General features: G+C 43.9%; 3 protein-coding genes across 3 annotated transcripts in view; 1 reads left to right on the forward strand and 2 right to left on the reverse strand.

Annotated features, from left to right (window-relative positions):
- Positions 1-39: 39 nt before the first annotated feature.
- psmd13 (proteasome 26S subunit, non-ATPase 13) lies at positions 40-4,736 on the reverse strand. The gene is made up of 13 exons (XM_068749379.1): positions 4,520-4,736; positions 3,711-3,789; positions 3,350-3,384; positions 3,211-3,266; positions 3,074-3,117; positions 2,499-2,585; positions 1,830-2,001; positions 1,665-1,744; positions 1,455-1,580; positions 1,316-1,378; positions 711-791; positions 435-551; positions 40-351 (listed from the first exon to the last, which is right to left on the reverse strand). Exons 1-13 carry the CDS (start codon positions 4,618-4,620, stop codon positions 256-258), a joined length of 1,137 nt encoding a protein of 378 aa, XP_068605480.1. The 5' UTR covers positions 4,621-4,736; the 3' UTR covers positions 40-255.
- A 1,141-nt stretch (positions 4,737-5,877) lies between these two features.
- LOC137915427 (switch-associated protein 70-like) lies at positions 5,878-12,845 on the forward strand. Its single transcript, XM_068758735.1, has 12 exons — positions 5,878-5,973; positions 6,490-6,630; positions 7,307-7,480; positions 8,242-8,442; positions 8,677-8,823; positions 9,077-9,185; positions 9,349-9,530; positions 10,409-10,516; positions 11,285-11,451; positions 11,631-11,829; positions 11,958-12,054; positions 12,329-12,845. Exons 1-12 carry the CDS (start codon positions 5,878-5,880, stop codon positions 12,445-12,447), a joined length of 1,740 nt encoding a protein of 579 aa, XP_068614836.1. The 3' UTR covers positions 12,448-12,845.
- Positions 12,846-17,104: 4,259 nt separating this feature from the next.
- Positions 17,105-22,042, reverse strand: part of sbf2 (SET binding factor 2) — a 63,567-nt gene continuing 58,629 nt past the window's right edge. Inside the window, exons 35-42 of the mRNA XM_068742031.1 lie at positions 21,058-21,184; positions 20,676-20,803; positions 20,120-20,344; positions 19,926-20,033; positions 19,648-19,838; positions 19,402-19,489; positions 19,190-19,321; positions 17,105-18,805 (exon numbers count right to left, since the gene is read on the reverse strand). Of these exons, the coding sequence (XP_068598132.1) occupies positions 18,707-18,805; positions 19,190-19,321; positions 19,402-19,489; positions 19,648-19,838; positions 19,926-20,033; positions 20,120-20,344; positions 20,676-20,803; positions 21,058-21,184 (1,098 nt within the window). The 3' untranslated portion in view covers positions 17,105-18,706. The remainder of the gene's footprint in view (positions 18,806-19,189; positions 19,322-19,401; positions 19,490-19,647; positions 19,839-19,925; positions 20,034-20,119; positions 20,345-20,675; positions 20,804-21,057; positions 21,185-22,042) is intronic.

A 22,042-nucleotide genomic window follows, 5' to 3' on the forward strand; every position in this document is an offset into this window, starting at 1 on the left:
AACATTAGACCATTAAACACAAATCAGGGGTTCACGGGCTGACGTTGTTTTTCTAGCAATTTTAATCGAGTTTTAAGGAAAACCTTCTGTACGTATTGTGAGGGTAATATCGTTACAACAAACTGTTCCTTTTGGAAATACGACAGTGAGATTTATGTTCATAAACAAAAAGTGGTGCTAACAGAAGAACAAGCATACAATAGAAAACAGAGGGAGCCATGAAGAAGTGAGGATTCCCTCGGAGGGAGAGCGGGTTCAGGTGAGGATGTCGTGGGCCTGCTGCTCCACCAGCATTGCCATGTTCTTTACGTCGCCACACCAGAAGTCCAAACGCTCCTTCATCCCTTTAATCTGAAACAGTAAACGGATGAGAGTGACTTTCACCTCTGAGCCGTTATTTCTGCAGATTAGCAGATATGAACACGAGGACTGACCTGCTGCAGGTCCAGCACGCGAGGCTGCACCCAGGTCATCTGCACCTTCTTGTCCACCTCATCGATGTTACCTTTGATCAAACCCACAGACAGAGCCTTCATCACCAGGAGCTCCACCTGCAGGACACAAACACACCCAGCGTGAGAAGCTACCGCTTCATCTCCATAAGAAAACCGGACAAATCATAACATACCACACGGGCATTAAAACAGCACCTTTAAAAACAAGACAGAAACCGAGACAGACATTTACTGATGGGCTTATTGTCAACGGACCTCATTAACAGGGATCTTGGCGCTCTGAGAAATCTCAGTGAAGGTGAGCTGTCGGTGGTTTGCAGGACGAGTGAAGGTCATCTGGAAGAACAGGAAATGTTTCTAGTGAATCTTTATCATTTTCAAAATCAGTTTTTTTTTCTCAGAGGCAGTAGGTGGAGATGAAGTGAAATGTCAGAGAAAACATTTTTAGTACAAGTAGTGAGCTCGTTCTCACTAGAATGCTAGCAAAGTATTTACATTCGTGCAAACAAATTCCTGTAGTTGCTGTTTCAGGCTTTCAATGGACATGAGGGAAGGGAGGCGATGAGGTCATAGTTTCCCAAACTGCTTGTTATTACAAATTCCTATTAATATACAGAAAAATCAGAAATCGAGCAGAGGCTTGACGTGAAATGAGTGCGAATGAGCTCCATAAACACAGCGGAGAGTTTGAGTTACAAAATATAGAACAGAGGTGAGGCCAAATCTCTTCACGTGTCCACAGAGATATCTGAAGAATTTGTTTTTAAACCAAAAGGTTAAAATGTGTTTTTCTAGAGACATCTATAACCAGGTATAGAACGAATGGATTGATTGCATTAAACCTGATTTTAGAGGCTTACCTCCATCACACAGAGCAGCTGGATCTTCTGCATCAGTTTAGCTTCATGCGTTGCCAGATCAGGCTGCAAGCACAAAGAAAAAATGTCAGCAAGTATAAACCCTCTGGTTCCAGACATTCAGATCTCACAGATTTCAAACCTGCTGGCCCCACGAAGACTTTAAGCTCTGGAACTTCTCCACGTTGCCTCCATTGAAGGCATATAGCGTATCAATGAGCCACTGTTTGTCAGTATTCCTCAGGGACTCCAGCACCGGATGCATCAGCTGCAAAGACAAGAGCAGACATGAAACATCAGCCCTGATAAAACAAATAAATAAAGACGCATGCGAGTCGAGTGAAAATCCCACCAGCTCTCCGAAATTATAAACTCCTTCTCCCAAGAGTCCAGCCAATCCCAGTGTGAACGCCCTCTCCTGCTTCTCCGTCTCTGCAGACCAAACGACATTCAGCCATCAGTCTGATCGATGTGCGGTGGGGCTCCGTGTCGTTTCGCATCGCACACGTTCGACTACCTGGGAGGTCTTTGATGTCCACACAGCCGAGGTAGCGCAGAGCGTCTTTGTAGTAAGCGGCGTGGTTCCCAATGATGCGATAATATTTGCTAGAGAGGTCATAAAATCGGCCATGGACTGAAGTCACGCCGGGCAAATTATTCAACATTTCCTCAACATCTTCGATGATTTTCTGGAAGACAAAGACAACATGCGGCTACCTGCACTATTTCCATAATTAGGTCACATCAGCAAGCTGCTACATAACTGATTAATGCCATTCCCGTCTCACCACAACGTAAAAATACATTTTATGGCAGACACTGGACATTTATTAGCCTTTATGCTCAGAATCTCTACTGAAGGCTTCAATGGTAGCATACATGGACCTGCGTGTCGGAGGACTGGGTCGGGTGGCAAATCGCTAGATGGTTTACTTTATTTTATTTTCATAGCTACTTGTATACTGCAATCCTGACAAAGCGTCTCCTAACTTATTCTGCGCTCTTATTCTGAAACCTAAAATTTATCCACAGTGGCGCTGACTTGCTACTAAACGACATGATGTTCACAAGTTCATTTATTCCGGAGACAAGCAGTTGGTGGCGCTACAGGCAAATATAATTCTCCAGTCACCGCAGCATAAGTACAACCAGATGACATCACTGACGAAACGCGTTCCGTGTTTACCTTTGTCTCAGGAAGATCGCTGATTTCCAGTTTGAGCCTGCCAGTAGACGTCTTGCAGAGAATGACGGCTTCCTCGCAGCTCTTCACCTGATCCAAACAGGTTCACTTCGTTAAGGACATCATTTACACAATTGCAGTATTTATAGTTTGCCATTCGTTTTTTTTGTGATGAAGTAAATTTATTTGGGTTTATACAGACAAATGTTTGTTATATAATTAACCCTCAAAGATAAAAATGGAGAAAGTTGTTACAGACCCTTTTTTGGACAAAGTCTGGATCAAAGGGATTACTGGAACATGCTTTTTTTTTAAAGTCCCTATCTTTTATAGTTTCTTAGTTGACCATTGCAATGCTGTATGCAAAGCTCCAGAAATATTTAGTAAATTAAGAGCACTGTACTATACTACATCTAGATCTAAGTCTATACCCAATTTCCCATAGGCAGAGAACAAAGAACTGATTACATTTAAATAGAATTTCACAACTTTCATTTTACAGTCGCTCCAGAACTGCTGCTATGGACGACATGTTTACTTTATAAACATTTGAAAATCTGATGAATCAGCGAACTAACCTTTTCCTTGGTTTTCTCAAGAAACGTGATTGCATCTTTAGGATCTAGAAACAAGCACATTTTGCTAAAAATATTAATAAATGAAGAATTTTATTTTCTGATAAAGGAGTATTCCCTTCATGTGTTATTTTTTTTACCTTGCATCTGTCTGGTAACAAACAGTATGATCTCCATGAGGGACAATGGGTTGATTCTGGTAAGGTGACATGAATAATACATTAGCATCAAAACAAGCCAACGATCTTCTGAAGATTTATATATTTTATTTTATCTCACCTGTGCTCAAAGTCACTGAGGAAATTGTCATATAGCTTTAAAGAAAAAAAAAAGAATAAAGTTCATTTAAAAGTCAAAGAGTCAAACATTTACACTTTTACTCTCAAACGAGTGGTGCTCCAATTTAGTTTCTGATAAGATGAAGAGTAATTAATCCCTCAGAAACTTCTCCTTAAACGTTACATAAAATATTCATACTATAGACATGTTAAGACATTCTTACAATCTGGAAACATACAAACAAATAATGCAACATGTTATGTATAATCAGTAACCATTGATTGATAAGATTTTAGATTAACCCCTTTCGTATCATTCTGTGCTGCACAATACTGATTGATTGTATTGATCTCACACTCACCTGTATGAGGCCATCTCCTGTTTTGAAGCAGGGATCTTTAACAAAGTCCGTCAGTTTCAGAGTCAACTGATGCCACAATCTGTCAATAAAGAAAGTATATGTTCACCACCTCACTTGAATTCCATACCTTCATCAATATATAATATAATCTGCATCTGGGTGCAGTTACACGCGGTGAAGCTGACATTGACCTTTTATTCGTCTAGAAAGGTTGAGAAAACTGGAAAAGAACCTCGTAAGCACCCAAATCAACCTGAAAACGTTTATGAATTCATTCCCACGAGCCATCGCAAATCAAAATATACAAACTATACTAAACATCGGGCCTGAAAATAAAAAAAGTAAAACTGACTTAATTATATACCTGTCCATTTAAATGATGTGAAGGTGAAGTAAGTCCATTCTAATCTAAATGTGTGGATGCAGATGAAACCTTTGTAAGACCTTCAAACTTGCAGTGTTGTACCGGATTTCACCATAAATGATATTTTTCTCTGTTATCATCCAGCGATGTGTACTTTGAGAATAGCTCTAAATTAAACTACTCATTTGGTATCCACAGCATTTCTTTTAGAAAACTGCTAGAAGAACTTGTAAGAGTGTATTTTCATCACACCTAAACTGGCGGTACTTGGGTACTTTAGATGTGTTACTAAGTTAAGTAATCTGCCTGTGATTTGAAGTAGTTTGACTCTGATACTTAAGAAAGCAGTCGAACCTTAGCTAAAGCTAGCTGTGCTAATGACTCAGCGCGTATTTCCAATGAATGGGCCAGCTAGCTTAGCATGAGAACATTAGCATTACGCTACCTTTTGTTGTGAAACTCCTCTAACGTGTGCCACTCTGCCGCCATCTCCGGTGTCGAGCTGTTGCTCTGCTGTAGTTTAAGGTATCCGGTAACATCTTTCATTCTAGCGACGAAAATGAATTTATTTCTCTTCCGTGCTGCGAGGTTGTTGTTAAGCAGTCAGCTAACGTCAAGTAGTAGCTAGCTGGTTCTCTTCTTCGTCGTCCTCTTCTTCTTGTTCTTCTTCGTGGGTTTGTGTTGGCGGGTGGCTATCATCATCTTTAGAAGGATTAGCGCCGCCTACTGGACCAAAGCGTAGAGCGTTTGTAAATCAAATATTAGAGGTTCTTTCTTGGGAATATCCTTTAAGAACGAACAGCTTATCCTATAGTTTATCTTCTATTAAGATTCCAATGCTTTTATGTGAAGTTTGTTCCGATTGGTCCTCTTATGTCATGTCCAGTTTCCCAGGTTCTTCCTGTCTTTATTGTGTTGCAGTAATGCGTATTTATCCATTCCTGGTTGATTACAACATACAGAACTGATGGTTCTGTTGGACTTTGCCTGTTTAATGGAGCTTTATGGTTCCCTGCCCTATATTGAATCGAGTGATGGATGTTTCTCTCCTACGGAAGCTTATTGCATTCACTGAAGAAAAAAAAAAATCGGTTTTCCTGAATTTATGAATTAATGAGATAAATCCTACGGAAGCTTATTGCATTCACTGAAGAAAAAAAAAAATCGGTTTTCCTGAATTTATGAATTAATGAGATAAATCCTTTCTTTCCTGTTTTTAGAGGTATTTTTTTCCATTTTTCTGAAATAATGAGATAAATTAATGCTAAATATATTTTTTTATGTTATTAGAGGTAATCTTTTCTGTTTTTAGAGGTAATATTTTTCTGTTTTTAGAGGTAATTTGTTTTTCCAGTTTCCGAAACTTTTTTTTCTTTCTTGAAGTTATCTCATAAATTCAGGAAAACCGAATTTTTTTTTTCTTCAGTGAATGCAATAAGCTTCCGTACTCTCCTTCCGTTCCTGCAGCCTGTTTTTTCGTTTCTGACCTATTTGCATATTATAAAGGTGTCTTCCTGTGCCTCTCTTTATTATTTGCTTAATCAAATTTCTGTTTATTGTATTTGATTTTATTGATTACTTTACTCCATTACATTTCTTGTCCAAATTTATATTGTCTGTCTCATTTGTCTCAGATACGTTAACAGGTTTCCTTTACATACAGCGCATAATCTTTGATGCCGAAGGAGTCGGAATGTTTCATCTGTTAAACGCTCCGTGGTGTTTTTGAACACGCGTGGCGCTATCAGCACTTTAGTGCGCGGAAGGCAAACTGTCTCACAAGTCCCGTCAGAGAGAGACGAGATGAGGCGCCGAGAGGAGCTCCTTAAATCCATCTGGCACGCTTTCACCGCCCTGGACGTGGATCGCAATGGAAAAGTTTCCAAATCTCAATTAAAGGTGCGTTTATGTTCTGTTTTTATTGGTCCAGACGCCAGGATTAAAAGCAGAAGCTCAGACTCACTGCGCCCTTTTAACCCCCGGAGCGCGCGTTTTATTTAACAGGTGCACATTGCAGAGCTTAAAGTAAACTGATGCTCGCGTCTTCATTTCAACACGAGTGCACCAATGTTTAAATGCATTTAACAGTGATGGGCAGGTGGTGCCTTCAGTCATTACGTCATAACGTTCAGCCTGATTTTGCTTAAAGTGCTTTAACACTCTTGATGCTGACGTCACGTGTATCGTTCTCTAACCCGTTCACCACTCACTCGTTTGCGTTACTGCAACATTGGGCGTTCTGAAAGAAGAACATGTAAGTGTGTGTAGAACCAACATCTGTTACTGAGGTTGTGTTTTACACCAGAGGCTTTTATGAGTCAGACAGACAGACAGACAGACAGACAGGCAGACAGACAGGCAGACAGATGCAGTCTTCATGTCTTATGAATCCACATTTCAATGATGTCTCCTCAGGTTCTGTCTCACAACCTTTGCACGGTGATGAAGATCCCTCATGACCCCGTGGCCCTTGAGGAGCATTTCAGAGATGATGACAGGGGGCCTCTGTCAGACCAGGGCTACATGCCCTACCTCAACAGGTTCATCCTCGACAAGGTGGGAATGAAGAGATTGGATGCATCCACGTTATATAAAGTAACAATTTACAACAAACATATGTCCTGTACAAAAACGAGTGGAGCTGCTTGCTTTGAGCTCAGATAGTCATTTAAGTGTTAGTCTTAAAGCTTGAATAGACGATGGACAACGAACCAGAGAGGGAATAGACACCAACACACACGTCTCCTCTCTTGAAGCCTTTATGACACAGACGACGAGTCACGATCTGGTTTGGTCCGTAAAAGAGGAAGTTGTTACGGCTCCACCGTAGTACCCAGAGAGCTAATCTATTTTGTGTATGATCAATTATTTATTGACACGTTAACATTTGCCGACGTGGCCTTCCTCCCTACAGGCGCTCTGTCAGAGGGGATCGTTCATGTTTGTGGTTTGATCTGGTGAATTGTCGCTGCACCAAATCTCCTGCCGGTCACTAAACTGGTTCCACTCGTTGCCACTGGAAGCCTTTTCTCTCTCCTTTCTCTCGAAGGCTCTGACTGGAATAAAAATGAGGCATTCAATGACATCACATTTGTACCTCACATCCTGCAAACTCAAGGGTTTTGAAAGGAGACAAACAAGAGTCTCCTGCTTACCATTTGTAAACACACTGTGCCTCCCTGCTGCCCAGTCTGACTTTGACTCTGGCTGAAGGCTTCGTTTTCACTCCCAGGCGCAGCAGGACTTTGACGTACTGGAGTTCAACAAGATGTGCTGGACTCTGTGGTACAAGAAAAACATCTGCTCTCAACATGTCCTCATCTCAGACGATGACGCCTTCAAAGTCTGGTGTCTGTTCAACTTTCTGTCAGAAGACGAGTACCCACTAGTCATCGTCTCCGAAGAGGTGAGAGGATTTAGTTAGTTGAATGACTAGAAGGGAATTCTGTGGAGGTGAAAGATTACGTCCGATTGGCTTGGCCTGCTCCTCCACCGAGCCGTGTGGAAATCCATCCAGTAGTGTTCGTCTAACCGAGGACAATGGCTGAAAATAATCCTTCCAGAATGTTACAGCACGTGAAAAAGCAGTTTACCTCCGCCGAGGCGAGGCAGAAGTTATGTTAGTCCCCGGCGTCCGTTTGTCCATCTGCCTGTCCGTCCGTCTGTTAGCAAGATAGCTCAAAAGGTTATGGATGAATCTGGATGAAGGTTACAGGAAATGTTGGGAATGCTACCAGGAACAGAGCATAAAATGTTGGTGATGATCCAGAAGAGATCCTGAATTCTGAATCAGCTTTCTGTAACATTGCGGTCAATGTAGCTTCTAAATTCTCTATCTCACTACCGAATTTCATCTGGATCGGATCCAGAATGGAGTCAGTAAAATAATACATTTTAACATTGGAAATGCCATTTAAGGATTCAAAACTCAGTTAAAGATACACATCAACTCTGATTCACTTTTACCTTTCATGGTTGGTGCTCAAAGATACCAAGAGCAATTTAGAACCTTTTGATGATGATCCAGATCACCATGGGGATGGCGTAAATCCAAATTAGGAGAGGAATGAGCTGCTCGGCGGAGGTCTGCGCTCTGAGTGCTCTTCTTCATCTGTCTCCCAAATTCTGTGGAACTATTGTCTCTATCGTGTCTGTCGATCTTCTCAGATTGAGTACTTTCTTCGGAAGCTGATGGAGGCCGTGGGGAGCGGATGCAGCGGGGCGAAGCTGAACACAAAGCGCTTCCTGACAGCTTGGGAGCTGATGGAGCTGCTGGGGATTGGCTACTTCAAGGGCATAAACCAGCAGGCCCTGTCCATGGGCATCAGCGAGGTCTTTCAGGAACTCATACTGGACGTACTCAAGCAGGTCAGACGGGACACGGATCAGTCCAAACAGGAATCCCACCTTCCACCCACACTTTAGCAGTTTTGGCTTGAGTGTCAACACCAATCCTCATTTGATGTGTAGCATGAAAGCAGCTGCATACGGCGCTATCACATCATGAATACTCATTTCCACTTTTACGGTCACGTGAAACGCGACGGAACAGATAACTGCCCCTACCCCCATCTCCCCCATCTCCCCCACTGTTTCTTAAAGGGCTACATGATAAAAAAGGGTCACAAAAGGAAGAACTGGACCGAGCGCTGGTTCATCCTCCGGCCCAGCTCGCTGTCGTACTACGTCCGTGAGGATCTCCTGGAGAAGAAAGGGGACATCGTTCTGGACCAGGGCTGCTGTGTGGAGGTCCAGCCGTGTGATTCTACCCACAGTTACCATCTAGTTCTAGTGCATCACACTTTATGTCACTATTTGGCCTAACTGGGCGTGTTCAGGGTGTTATGGTCATAAATCACAAGTTATTATTTCCTCAATGATTAATAATTTAGTCCAAAAGCAGATTGACAGCCTGTTTAAAACCAAATATACCAGCATGTTTTGTGCATTTAAAATGAAGTGGCAAAATGTCCCCCCGCTCCCCCCCCCCCCCCGCCTACAGTCTCTACCAGATAAAGAAGGGAAGAAATGCCTGTTTATTATCAAGTGCACGGATAAAAGCTTTGAGATCAGTGCATCCGATAAGAAGACAAAGCAGGAATGGATTCAAGGTACTGCGTAGCCGCGCTCTTCTGCTTTTTAGTGGCCTCATCAAAGAGCCAATTTAGCATTTAGTTGAATCATTTTAGTTTACTGACTCGGCAGGGCGTGTACGGTCAAAACCGCCATGGCCATTAATCGATCAATCAATAACGATCCTGCGTTTTGTGTCAGCCATCCAGTCGTGCATCCAGCTGCTGAGGCTGGGGCTGCTGCCTCCTCACCGTGAGGCCCGGCTGAGGCGCAAGGCGCTGAGGCAGAGGCAGCGGGCCGAGGAGGAGGACCTGGAGGAGAGGATGAGGCGGCTGCAGGCAGCCAATGAGAACAAACAGAGGGAGCTGGAGGCTATGAGGAAGGTACTGGCCCATGCTCAACGCTACACGTAAAAGCAGACCGAGTGCCACGTTGCTTTCAGGTAGCATGCTTGTTAATAAACAATCCTCACTGTTATAAGAACATACTTTTTATTATATAAGGCAGATTTGGAAACATTCTCCTTTCTTTTCTGAAAAATAAGAGCACAGAAAATGCATTGTGGGATATTTTTCCTTCTTTGACCTCTGAATCTCTGGAGAGTTTCTGCTTGTGTTCTTTTTATTTTTCACTCTCTGTCCCTGTTTTACTCCCAGAGATGCCTAGGATAATCCTAAAGATGTACCAGAACACTAAATCCATTTATCTATTAATATTAAAATCAGGCAGGAAATAATAGAGCTTCTGTTAAAAAAACAAACATAAAATATAGTAAAAACCTAATTGGTATGATTTATAATCAAGATCAGAGATTTACAAAATGATAACCTGAGCAATCTGCTCATATCTAAAGCGCGTCCTTACTCATCAGGTCAATGTCAAATAGTCTGGCTTAGAATAACTCAAACAGCCAAACGATTGAACACATCATGCAGCAGAACATTGACAGCAAACAGGGAAGCAAAACCTAATATGCAAATGTTTATTTTTATATATCTAAGTCATAAACACCTGCAGCTTCCGGAAGGACACATATGAACTCTGGTGTTTAAACTCTGCTGCAAGTCGGTGACGGTTTCTCACTTCTCTTTTTGCTCGACTCAAATGTCAAAACACGTTCATCTTTTTAATTTTTTTTAGACACAATAGCCCACATTTCCTTTTAGGCCATTCAGTCTTCTATTTATACTGCAGTGTTGTCAAGGAAACATGAGCGGCTCCTGTGAGGGTTTGGCCTCAAACAACTCTTCTGCCTTCACAGAAAATGGAAGAAGCTGCAGCGAAAGCAGCGACAGAGGAGCACAAGAGGAAGAAGAGTCAGACGGACCTACAGGATCGCTACAGACTGGACCTGGAGAGAGAGAGAATGGTAGCTGCTGCCCCGGAGCCCGTAACCTTAGGCCTTATTCCTGATCATGTGGGCCGATCTGGATGTGGTGACACATTGTCACGTCACAAGTTCAATAGGAACTCTCACGCATCTGGTGAAATCAGTAAACGTTTTCATCCTGGTGTAAAATGACAGAAAAGATATTGTCACCATTGACAGACTGTAAATGCGTCGTAAATCATTTTGTGTCCATTCTGGATTCATCATATTTGACACATAAAAGTAGCAGACGAGAGGAATGGAAGCTTTCCCATGCACCGACTGATTCTGTACAGTTTTGTCCTGCAGAATCAGGATTATGTCATTTCCAGAGAGCTTTTGTTGCATTAAGCAGCCTTAACCTCCACCCATCTGAAGCGTCGTCTTTTTAGGAAGCACGAGCTCAAAATAGTTCATATATATTCCATGATGTTGAGTCACCTTTTGACTAAGGGTAAAGCACAGCAGCGGACTCATCATCGACTTATACAAGTCTCAAATACGGAAAACGTTTCGGAAATGTTTTCTGAGCCTATTGACAGGACAGCAGAGAGGATGTCAACCTGTCCTCACTGGTGTCCTGTCAGTAAGTGGACAGCAGAGAGGATGTGGGTCTCCTGCTGCACCAGCCTAAACAGCACCACGCTGTCCAGCACTACAGAGGTGGTGGTAGATGCAGCTAGAATACATCGAATGCCATAGTTCAGTATGAAATACGCTACATGAAGTTAGCTTTGTGTTGGATAATGTGTGAGCTCGCTCCTTCAGGTGCGTCAGCAGATGGAGGAGGAGGTGGCTCAGAAGTCCAGTGAGCTGGAGCTTCACCTGCAGCGCATCCAGGAGCTGGAGGACATGTACCGCCGGCTGGAGGACGCCTTAGAGGACGAGAGGCAGGCCAAGCAGGATCAGAAGGCCATGCGTAACCTGCAGGCCAGGTGGCACACAACCGCACGCTGCGCAGTAAACACAGTGATGTAATGTGACTGGAGGATAGAACACAAAGCAGCCGACCACGTGCAGCTTTCTGCACGCAGTCCCCATGTCCCGAGACGGATTAAGATTAACAAGCATTAAATTAAATGCATTTTAAAGCGCGTTGCTGTTTCCATCTCAGGCTATTGAAGGAGGAGGCAGAGAAGAGGGCAGAGCTGGAGCAGATCCACCTGCAGCAGCAGAGGGCGCTGCTTCACACCGAGGCAGAGAAGCAGGAGCTGGTGGCCCAGCGGCTGGCCAAGGAGAGAGCCCTGCAAGCAGCCATGAAACAGCTGGAAAGGCTGGAGCGGGAGCGACACGGAGCGCTGGAGCAGTACAAGGTCGGGTCACCCATCTGAAATACAAGCAGGGAATCTGCTGCGAGGCCACGGCCCTTCCTGTGGCTTTCATTGTCCTCCATCCCATTTATCCATTTGTTCCATCTGTTCTTCCCGACTTCCTCTTTTAGGAGGTGTCACAGAAGCTTGAAAGAGCAGCAAAGAAGACGAAGACTTGGAAGGACAAGGTGGCCAAACATGAAGGGCTTGTGCGGCTCATCCAGCCAGGTTGGGAAGTCCTTCGTAATTGTTGCTTAATTCGTACATTAGGCAGTGGGGCATCTTGATGTGGTTTAGAAGGAGTTTTTTTTAATGTTGTATAGTTCTACAAATAAATCAAGACTGTGCCTGTTAATTACAATTAATTACAAATATTAACTTCTGCATATTTATGATCTTAATTTATTTTAATCTCCGTTTCATTTAACAGGAAAATCAAATTGAGGTTCCTTCAGTTTTGTGACATGCCCCCCCCCCCTTCTCTTTTACCCTGGTCCTGTAGGACCTAAAGAACCCCAGAGGATCACAAACTGGGGTCCGGCTTCATTCACCAATGCTGAGCTGGAGCTGAGGAGTAAGTTGTGGCAGGAGAGGAAGAACCAGGGAGCTCAGGCTCAGTGAGCGTTCCAGGTGAAGACGAGGAAGATGCTGACTACAGATTAAGCAGCAACTGCTGCATTCAGAGTCTGAATACGTTTGATAACATAAACCCTCTGAGCCTCAGGAGTTTAAGATTAAACGGGACTAAATCCATTTTTATCATTGTGAACATAACAGAAATTTACATTCAAGTATTACATATTAATTCTTGACTGGAGGAAGTAGTAAAAATAATCTTAATCAAGTTTCTTAATCTTTTTATCAGCAGATGTTGAGTACTTAGAGGTCACTGACCTAAACGGGTTCAGATCATGTTGTCAGAAAGGTTGTTTCTTCAGTCTTAAATCTTACTGTATTTGTATTGTTAACTATGCTCCTCCGTAATTACATCTGTTGTGTATACCGGTAAATGTTGTGTTTGACATCAACGTTTGTGATTTGTTCGTGTGATTTGTTCATGTGATAGAGGTCGCATTTCAGAAACTTGAGAAGAAGCTATGAGGTCCAGAGAAAAAAAACACTTCTAAATCTATAATAATAATTAATATTATTTTATAAACTGTTTAAAAGTAAAGCGACCCAAATGTTTGACACCTAAAACCGCCCCGAGGGAAGCAGCAGGCCTCAGTGTGGCCCGTCGACCGCTAGAGCATGAAGAGTTTCCACAAGGTGTCGCCATGTGAGAAGACTTTAGCTGAGAAATGGACCGAGCTGGTGAAGCAGATGGATTTGAACAGCAAAACCCAAAACCCAGAGGAACGGTCGAGGTTTATCTGCCAGAAGTTGTTGGTGCTTGTATTTTTCATCCAGCCAACGTGCACCAAGATAAATCAACAGTGTTAATTCACCTTTAAACACTCAATCCTAAACCAGACTATTAATTTAGATTAATTAAACATTAAACTAGAAAAGCACTCAAGAGAGCGCAGACCTCCACCAAGCAGCTCGTTTCCCTCCTAATTAGATTTACACCGTCCACATGGTGATCTGGATCATCATCGAAAGGTTCTAAATTGTTCTCGGTATCTTCATACACCAACCATGAAAAGTAAAAGTGAATCAGAGTTGATGTGTATTTGTAACTGAGTTTATTCATTAAGATCCATTGAGGTTTTTCCACAACAGACTGCTAACAGACAGATGCTGCCAAAACCACAACATACTAATAGTTTCACTTTTTTTTTTAAAGGCTTTTTTTAATTTTCTGAAGCTGCTTTCACTTCTTCATTTTCCCAAAAGCACCACAGATTTCAGTATTTTCCACCGGGAGGATTTAGGTGGATGTGATTATTTGATAACTGAAAGCACGATTTTGGACAGCAGTCAGCGTCACATAGCAAGCAATAGGAATGATTTCCCTTTGTTGTTCCCAGTTTGAAATATGTGCCTGTCATGTCGCATGGCCGTTTTTCAAAGCAGCTCCGAATGGAAAAACAAACACGGAGAGTTTCTTTGTGAGCCCTTCAGGTTCATTCATGCTTGGGAAGGAAAAGTGAAAGGGAAGGATTGGGTTGGGTTGGATGCAGTCTGGAACCGCACCACTAAACGCCCCCAAAACAACACACTGCACCTAAAATATCAAACCCAATGTTAGCAATACCAGCTACAGCCATCCAGTCTCTGTGGGCCGACAACTCATCAGTGAAATTATCCCAGGTGTGGGTGCTTTCATCGGCCCACCGACCTTACAATGAGTTTCTGGTGGAAAAACCCTCGAACCACCTCAATGTCCTCGCTTGGAGGGAGGAGCTGGAAGGAAAGGACAGTTCATGTTGAGTTCAGGTGTCAGAGCAGATGAGATGAAGACGCGTTCATGCCATGATCCAGGACGATGCAGATCTCTTTCTACCGGCGGGTCAAAGACAAAATCAGCTACAGAGAATGTCCTAATCTGTAACCAGGATTCTGATCCAGCCTTTTATGGCCTTTATTGGGTTCTCAGTTCTTTAATTGTTACACAAGACCAGATTCTTACCACATTTGATGAAATATAAAAATATGAGCTAATCACTGATAGAATTCTGATTACTGCTTTCTAATAAATGGATTTGTTCCCTCGTATAAAATATATTTATAACCCAGAATGTGGTAAATTTCCCCCCACCCAGACTTTTCCAAGAATATGACAAAGCCCTTGGCACGGCCCAAAATAAGGATGTCTCTGGTTAAAAAGTACCATGATGCCCATAAACAGGTCCTCTGGCTAAAGCCAAAAATGTCCTCATCAAAACAGATTTGAATCTGGAACATTTGGTGGATCGTGTTCTGGTGAGACATGGATGCCTCTTCTCTTGGTTGGACGTGTGACAGCGAGCTCAAAGTCCTGAACGTTTGGCATGGTTGATCCGATTCTGGGTTTATCTGTGCAGAGAAACTGTGGGTCACTCAGAAAAAGAACTCTGATTGGGCCAAGGAAACACTCATTCAAGCTTTGGACGCCTCCACTGCGAACCCTTAAAGCTATGACTCACCTGTATCTGCTTTTGGACTCATGGATGAGCCTAAGATCCTCTAGAATAAGATCATCTGATTCCTACATTGGCCCCTTCCCGCTGCGGGGAGCTGACATCATCCTGATTTCTAGGGTGGGGACTGGATGATGTGTGTGGAGCTGGTGAGATCAGCGTTTGGAGTTTGGACCAGGGACCAGGGACCACAAGGTTTTGAGGAAGACGGGCCCCCAATAGCAGTGAATCAGCCCTCACACTGGCAGAGGCCACAAGGAATCTTCAACACAGCCTGCACTCATTGCAATCGCAGCGTCACATTGGCAACGGGATTTGGATGGCCCCCAACCCCCCCGAAATGAATAACATCTGCCTCCTGAGTATTTTTGCGGCCAGTCAGCTTATTTTTGAGGCTGTTTTCTTGTGCAAGAGACATTCGTTGTAGCCGTGGCGCTACATGAAGAGAATAAGATCCAAAACAAGCTGATAGGTGCAATCTAGAATTCAAAGACTGCTTTTAATGAGAGCAGCGCAGACTAATCTCGCTGAACGCAGACACGCAGCAGTTTAAAACAGTTGCTGTGCTCTTTCCACAGGGGGTGGGGGGGGCATAAGGTCATCTTTGCTTTCTCAGAGTCAGAGACTCCAAAATGACAGCACACAAATTCATTTTGCCATGATAAATGAGCTGGGTGGACAACGGAGGTTAAAATCCTGTTAGTTATCTTAAAGTCAGCGCAGACCTGACGACTCTCACAAAACATTTATTATTATTCTGAGCCTAAAGCTACATCATTTGTACGATAACTTCAACATGCATTTAAATATTAAGTTATGTGTCCCGGATGGTTAATCTCATATTTCTGCGTTTATCCCATAACCAAATGAAAGCAGCCGGTGGCAGCGTGATTACATTAAAGCACCTGCACGGCCTGCAGTCATAATAATGGTGTCGGATGAGGAATGCTCAGGACTTCATTCAAGGTTTATCTTGAGAGGACACGATTTCCTTCTGAGCCGTCTCCCTGCTTAATGTGTATTTGTATGCTAGTTAAATAGTACAATGTGTGTCCTGACAGATTATGTTATGTGTAAAGGTTTTGGTCCATCCACGTCGGCACTAATTCTGTTTTTCCAAATATTTCTACATTGTCCTGAACTTCAAAGAGATATTTGCGGAGGCGGTGATTTGGCAGAACATCATATGCGACGCTAAGGCTCTTTCATCTCCAAAATGTACAACTCATTTGGATGAATCTAGATGCAGTCAGCAGAACAGGAGAGCAACAACTGAATAAATCCACTTCTGAGTGAAGCTACCGATTCTGCCTTGGGAGGAAATGATTCCCATCATGCCATTCAATGAAATCCTTCTGGATAACTTCCTCTTCACTGCACTGCTCTTGGGCAAAGGTCCTAATCGCCTTACCCAAAGCAAAGGGCTAAATATGGAGGGAACTGCCAGAGACCCTGCCCAGATGTTGGGCTGCTGCTACTCTGCACCGGCTGCCATACAAGCCAGCTGGGAGACAGTACTGACAAACAACCACAGGGAAACGCTTTGCTCTGCATCTGCTTCCTCTGAGGGCAAATATTCCTGGGACCGCGGGACGTTCAGAGCCGCTGACTGGCAGCAGCGAGTCTGAGCTGGCCCAGTGAACATATGAACTAGAAAGACGATCAGAGATTGCAGACCCTCGCCTCCAAAAGACTATTCGATCTTGTGAGACAGTAAACAGGGCTTCCGGATCAGAGGGGCCAAACCTGCTCTAGCTTGCTGCTCCGGAACGTACTACAAGACACCTTCTGGACTCTTTTTCCCATCATGCCATTTGTGTCCCTCCCTCTTAAAGTGGCAGTTTACAGCACAGGCACAATTCCAGATGTAAAAATAATTCTAGAATCTGGATCCAGATCCGGATCAACGCCATTCTCGGGGGAGGACCGAGCCACGGCCAGAACCTTGCTTGTGTAAAAATTTCAAGTCAATTGGGTTACTAGTTTTTGAGTTATGCGCTCAGACAGACAAACAAACAAACAAACAGACAGACAGACGCAATTGCAATACCCTCGCCTCCGCTTCGGCAAGGGCAACTAATATCATATCAATATGGCAATGTGAGGCCAAACATTATCCATGTTTTCCTCCTAAATCCTGCGACAGATGATAAAATAAGACCAAGCCTCCATCTGTGGATTGGCAGTTCTTGGGCATGACAGTGTTTATTTCCACAGTGCTCACATCAGTGTGGATTTAATGTAATAACCAGTGGTGACAGGACAGGAGCGCGTGGACTGTAACCCTGAGTTATACTAAAATGTGTAGACCATCGTCTCACAGGCTCGTCTTCATCCAAGCAGAGCCGCATCCTGATGCCAGGCCGCATTCACAACTTTAGTCGCACACCAAGACAATTGTTTCGAGTTTCTTCTGGATTCCTTCCCTTTTGTGCTCCATTCTAGAAACACATGGCAATCTAATAATACACACATTACAAGCACAGCACTTCTACAAACAGCCTATTCATTCATATGTTTTTGATGCATCTACAACTATACTGTAAAAAATACTGACAGTAAATTAATGAGCCAACACATTTTCACTGTCAGCAAAACAAGACTGGCTGTTTCAAGTACGTTTGGTTTATTTTCAAAAATTAAAATGAAAGTGTCACCACAAAGATACAGTAACGGTAAAACCTTCTGATGTCTAAGAGTTTCTTCTGCATTCTCATAAAAAAAAAAGAAACTGAATAAGTTGGACTAACAGTAGAGCTGAGTCGAGGATCAATGACAAGCACAATATCCTACAACATATATGCAGCTTCCTTTAAAATGACACAGAGTCTGTCTGTAAAGTCTGAGCTAAAAAAAAACCAAAGCAAAAACAGTCTCTATTACATTATTAGAACAACTTTTCATCACAGACAAGACACAGGCCACGTTAGAAATAGTTAGAAAAGTGTATTTATGCTCAGAGAATACAGTACAACACCTGAAATGTCACACAGGTATGTACAGGAAACACAGGAAGCCACCACACAGTCACACGTTTAATAAAAAAAAAAGATAATTTACATTATGTGAGACAAATATGTTATAAGACCTCATTAAACATTAAACAAACAACTAAAAATGTCACTTATTTAAATAGAGAAAAATGTCAGGTAAATGTTTTGAACTCACTGTGCAAATTCGTTTCATTTAAACTGTCAACGTTGTACAGTATATACATGATAAAGTAAAGCCCCCCCTCGCCGTCCATCTGCTAGAAATTCGGTTCTTGATATGGAGTGCATGTTATAGGACGAAGTGCAAAGAAATTGCTTTTCATGTTGTGCATTAAAATCTCAGAGTTTTTGGCAGTTCACACGTGTGTCTAAGCAGCAATAACCTTTACTTGTAATAAAATAATCTGATAGAAATCATTCTAGAGGCTATCTTCTACTTTTTAAGATTAAAATCCAATGCACAGTTTGAATGGCCAGTGATATTGCTTTTATCTGCTTGCAGATTAATTAGGATGGCGTTTCCTTTGTAGTGCAGTCCCATCAGCTCGTCTTTCATTCCTGCTGGAGGCACGGAGGACGGAGCTGACAGCAGAGACCCGTGCATTCGACTCAACCTGAAGCGGCGCGACGACAGCCTTGACCGGCTGCTCGGCAACAGGCGGCAAAGTGGACGGATGGTTTTATCCTCCACTATCAGGCACTTTGTTCTGTTGCGGTCCCTGAATTTCAGCCCCGTATCTTAAAAGCTTCTGTCGAGTCTCCTGACGGCGGCGTCAATGTTCGCAAAGTGAATCGTAGTGTTCGGGGTCTGAGGTCGGCAGCTCAGGCATCAGAGATGCAGTTCTGGATCTTGTCCATCCACAGCTGGGCGCTGGGTGCGTCGGAGGCACAGAAGTTGTAGACCCGCTTGCTCGTCTTCAGCTAGAGAGGGTGTCCGATAATGATGGGTTAAATGAGGACCGGAGGGAGGATATTTTATTATCTGAATAAATAACTCGGATAACAAAATGTCAATAACATTACTCACATTAATCTAAGCAGATAACGTACACCCACAAATAGTCACATTCGGCCTCGGTCCAAAATGTGTTTTCAATATGTATTTAAAAACAGAAACTGCAAGCAAAACAACAGAGGAACAGATGCTCTGCCTGGGGGGGGGGGGGGGGGGGGGGGGCTGTTTCACAAAATGTGCAACAGAACCAGCAATGATTTGAAACAGAAGATATTTTTCCGCTCGCTAATTCGGACACGTTTCACTAAACGGCGCACGAGTAGCTTCTCGTGAAACGCTGGCGTACTCACGTCAAAAAAAGCCTTCTCGTTGATGTGCTTGGGCGCGCCTATGGTCGGAGCGGCTGGCACCACGGATTCCACCTCGGCAAGGTCGATGTGGCCTCTGCAGTTTGTGTCCTCCCCGGTGTCGTAGTACCTCAGCTGCAAAGACGTGAGCGTTCAAGCCTAAAGACGTCCCACTCAGACGATGGTTTTCATGTCTTAAACGTCAGCGTGCTCACCTGGTGTTTTGTAATGTCCAACACAAACCAGCGAGGCTTCCAGGCTTTTAGCAGTGCTCCGCGTTTATACAGGATCCCCTCATAAGACCTGGAAAAACGATGCTGGTAAATACGCTTACGTTGTGTTCCCATTAAAGATGCCAAACTGGGGGGGAATATTTTAATTCATCTTTTCATTTCAAAAAAAGAGAAATGCAGTAAATGCAAAGTTACAAGAGTCCGGTACTCGGAAGGCTCCCGACCGACCTGTTCTCCTCGCTCTTCGGGGTGAACTGGTTGTAAAGTGTAGCGGCGCGGCGGTTGACGCCATTGGCTGTGGCGGCGGTGCGGTCTTCACCCAGCCCACTGTCTGGGAGGTGCAGCATGGAGCGTCGCTGGAAGGCCTGCAGGCTGGATGTGGGAATGAGACCTGACAGCGACATCGATTCTTTACGGAGCTGCGAACAAAGACAAAATATCTTCGTGGAGGAAATACAGGAAAAAAATAAAAATAAAATAGCTGGACGACTTCTTCTGTAACACACATTTCCTTCCTCTGCGAGGTCCTCCTGAATGCTGATTCGGACCCTCTCCAGAGTCGTCTGCCATTTCTCAGGGGCCTGGTTCGCCTCACACTCCAGCTTCTCGATGTCCTGGCGCCAAGAAAGATAACATACGTGACAAATGATGCAAGAACAGACGGAACAAAGACGTAAAATCAAAAAGCAAAACTCCTTACGGCGATTAGTTTGGTGATGGCGTCAGGCTGGGCCCGGTTTACGCTGTTGTAACACGGCCACACGATCCTCCTCTTACTGCTAGAGATGGTGTCGGCCTCCTCTGAGCTGTCCACCCTCAGGGCCATCGTCCTCCAGTCGTAGCAGGGCCCCGTGGACAGAGTCTCATCCGTGAAGAAGTCCCATTTGTGCAGGCAGGGGATGCTGACAGAAGGCTTCAGGATCACCTACATAGCAAACAAAACAAAATAGAATTACCAGCGTAAAATAACTAATGCTTATTTCCAATGAGCTTTAATCTGTATTGTCAATCTGGCTTCTTAGACCAAAGTCTTTGACATATCTGACTAAAAACATCCAAAGCTCAAAGAGAAGCTCTTTGATTTCCTGTGCGGTTCCACTTTGACTCTAATGACAGCGCCATTTCAGAATGATTGTCATTCGTCAGCTCTTGTAATCAGGCGTGGATCCGTCAAGAGTCAGAGTAAATACATTCACAGTGATTGTCCACCGCTGCACTGCCACATGAAGGACAGAAAGGTGGACACAAGCACTCACCCCACTTTCTGAGGGGCTGTATAGATAGTTGAAGAAAATTGGACTCCTCCTGTGCATTCTGTTGATGCAATCCCAGATGCAGATGCCCCTACGGGCCGTCTTATCACCTTTATCCTCAAACAACAAGCCTGCAAAACACGCATGAGGACAGCTTTTAAGAAACATGCAGATGTCATGAATAAATTAAACTGAGCGGTGGAGGGCAAAAGACTGAGGGTGAGGTAGTATTACTGGTGTGAGTGTGTGTGTGTGTGTGTGTGTGTGTGAGAGAGTGTGTTCCGAATGCAGTACGAAATACATCACAATGTTTTTCCCAGTATCATTCAGCCCTATACTTTAATCCAACCATGCCTAAACTGTTTGAATTGTTTAGGGCACTAACCATGTTCCAGGCGCTCATAGTCCGAGTCCAACATGAAGTTCTTAAAGCGGTTAGAGATGTGATGATAGGCCAGGAACTGCAGGTAATACTGATTAAACTCAAACTCCACAGGATGTTGCTCCATAGCCTGCAAAGAAATGAATAACGGACAGAAAGGTTTCAGTGACGGACGAGGAGCACGTCCCCCCCCCCCCCCCCATGTATCGCGATGAAGTCATAAATGTCCATTCAAAAAGATGCTCTCTGTCCTTATGGGGGGGCTTAAGGTCAGCAATACCTTCACCGACGCAGTCCATGATTAACCAGCATGATCCCATCCAGCAGGAAGAGGAAACCAATGGCGGAGACATTTTGAATATTTGAAGTCACTTGGGTCCATTGGCAAAAACAACAACTGCTTTGGAGATGAGGCTCTTCTATTTTCAGCTCTCATCTAAAATACCCCCCCCGCCGACAAACTGACGAGACGGCCAGGCATGACACAAATGCAGAAACTATGTGTTGATGTAAGTGAATGGGAGTGGATCTGAGCAACCTCAGGAGAAACAAAACATTCTTCATTCTTCAGTTGGATTTCCACAGCAGTCCTCTTAGCTGCGTGAGCTTCATTCATGACACTCAACCCCCCCCCCCCCCCCCAAACCTGCTAAAGCCTTCCCAGAATTCCCCGATGCGCACTTTTCCACATGCAGCTCTAAACACGCACTGAAATGCGAAGAGATGCTGAAACACGCAAACACAGACAGCGAGGCTCATGGGCCATCTGGGCCGCAGCCTCCCTGATGCAATACATTGTTGAAATGACATACCCGCCGTTGGGAAATGCAAAACTGAACCAAATGTACAGACAAGGACAGCTGCCTTTCTCGCCTCCTGCAGCCTCTCGCCTATACAGTTTTGCAGAATGTCATGAGCGCCGTTAACCCACGGAGGGAAAGTGGAAGGAAGTCACGCAGCAAGACGGCGTGACGTTTGACTGCGCGCA

Source organism: Brachionichthys hirsutus, chromosome 1 (genome assembly GCF_040956055.1).
Source record: "Brachionichthys hirsutus isolate HB-005 chromosome 1, CSIRO-AGI_Bhir_v1, whole genome shotgun sequence".
In the NCBI taxonomy this organism is placed as follows: domain Eukaryota; kingdom Metazoa; phylum Chordata; class Actinopteri; order Lophiiformes; family Brachionichthyidae; genus Brachionichthys; species Brachionichthys hirsutus.

Bases quoted from the DNA above. Each gene is read 5' to 3' on its own strand.
- psmd13 (XM_068749379.1), bottom strand. From the start codon at position 4,620: ATGAAAGATGTTACCGGATACCTTAAACTACAGCAGAGCAACAGCTCG. The intron at 2,002-2,498 runs GTAAACACGGAA...TTTGTCTTCCAG, and splicing joins GCGATCTTCCTGAGACAAAG to AAAATCATCGAAGATGTTGA. The intron at 1,379-1,454 runs GTTTGAAATCTG...TTGTGCTTGCAG, and splicing joins AGTCTTCGTGGGGCCAGCAG to CCTGATCTGGCAACGCATGA.
- LOC137915427 (XM_068758735.1), top strand. From the start codon at position 5,878: ATGAGGCGCCGAGAGGAGCTCCTTAAATCCATCTGGCACGCTTTCACC. The intron at 5,974-6,489 runs GTGCGTTTATGT...ATGTCTCCTCAG, and splicing joins TTTCCAAATCTCAATTAAAG to GTTCTGTCTCACAACCTTTG. The intron at 12,055-12,328 runs GTTGGGAAGTCC...CTGGTCCTGTAG, and splicing joins TGTGCGGCTCATCCAGCCAG to GACCTAAAGAACCCCAGAGG.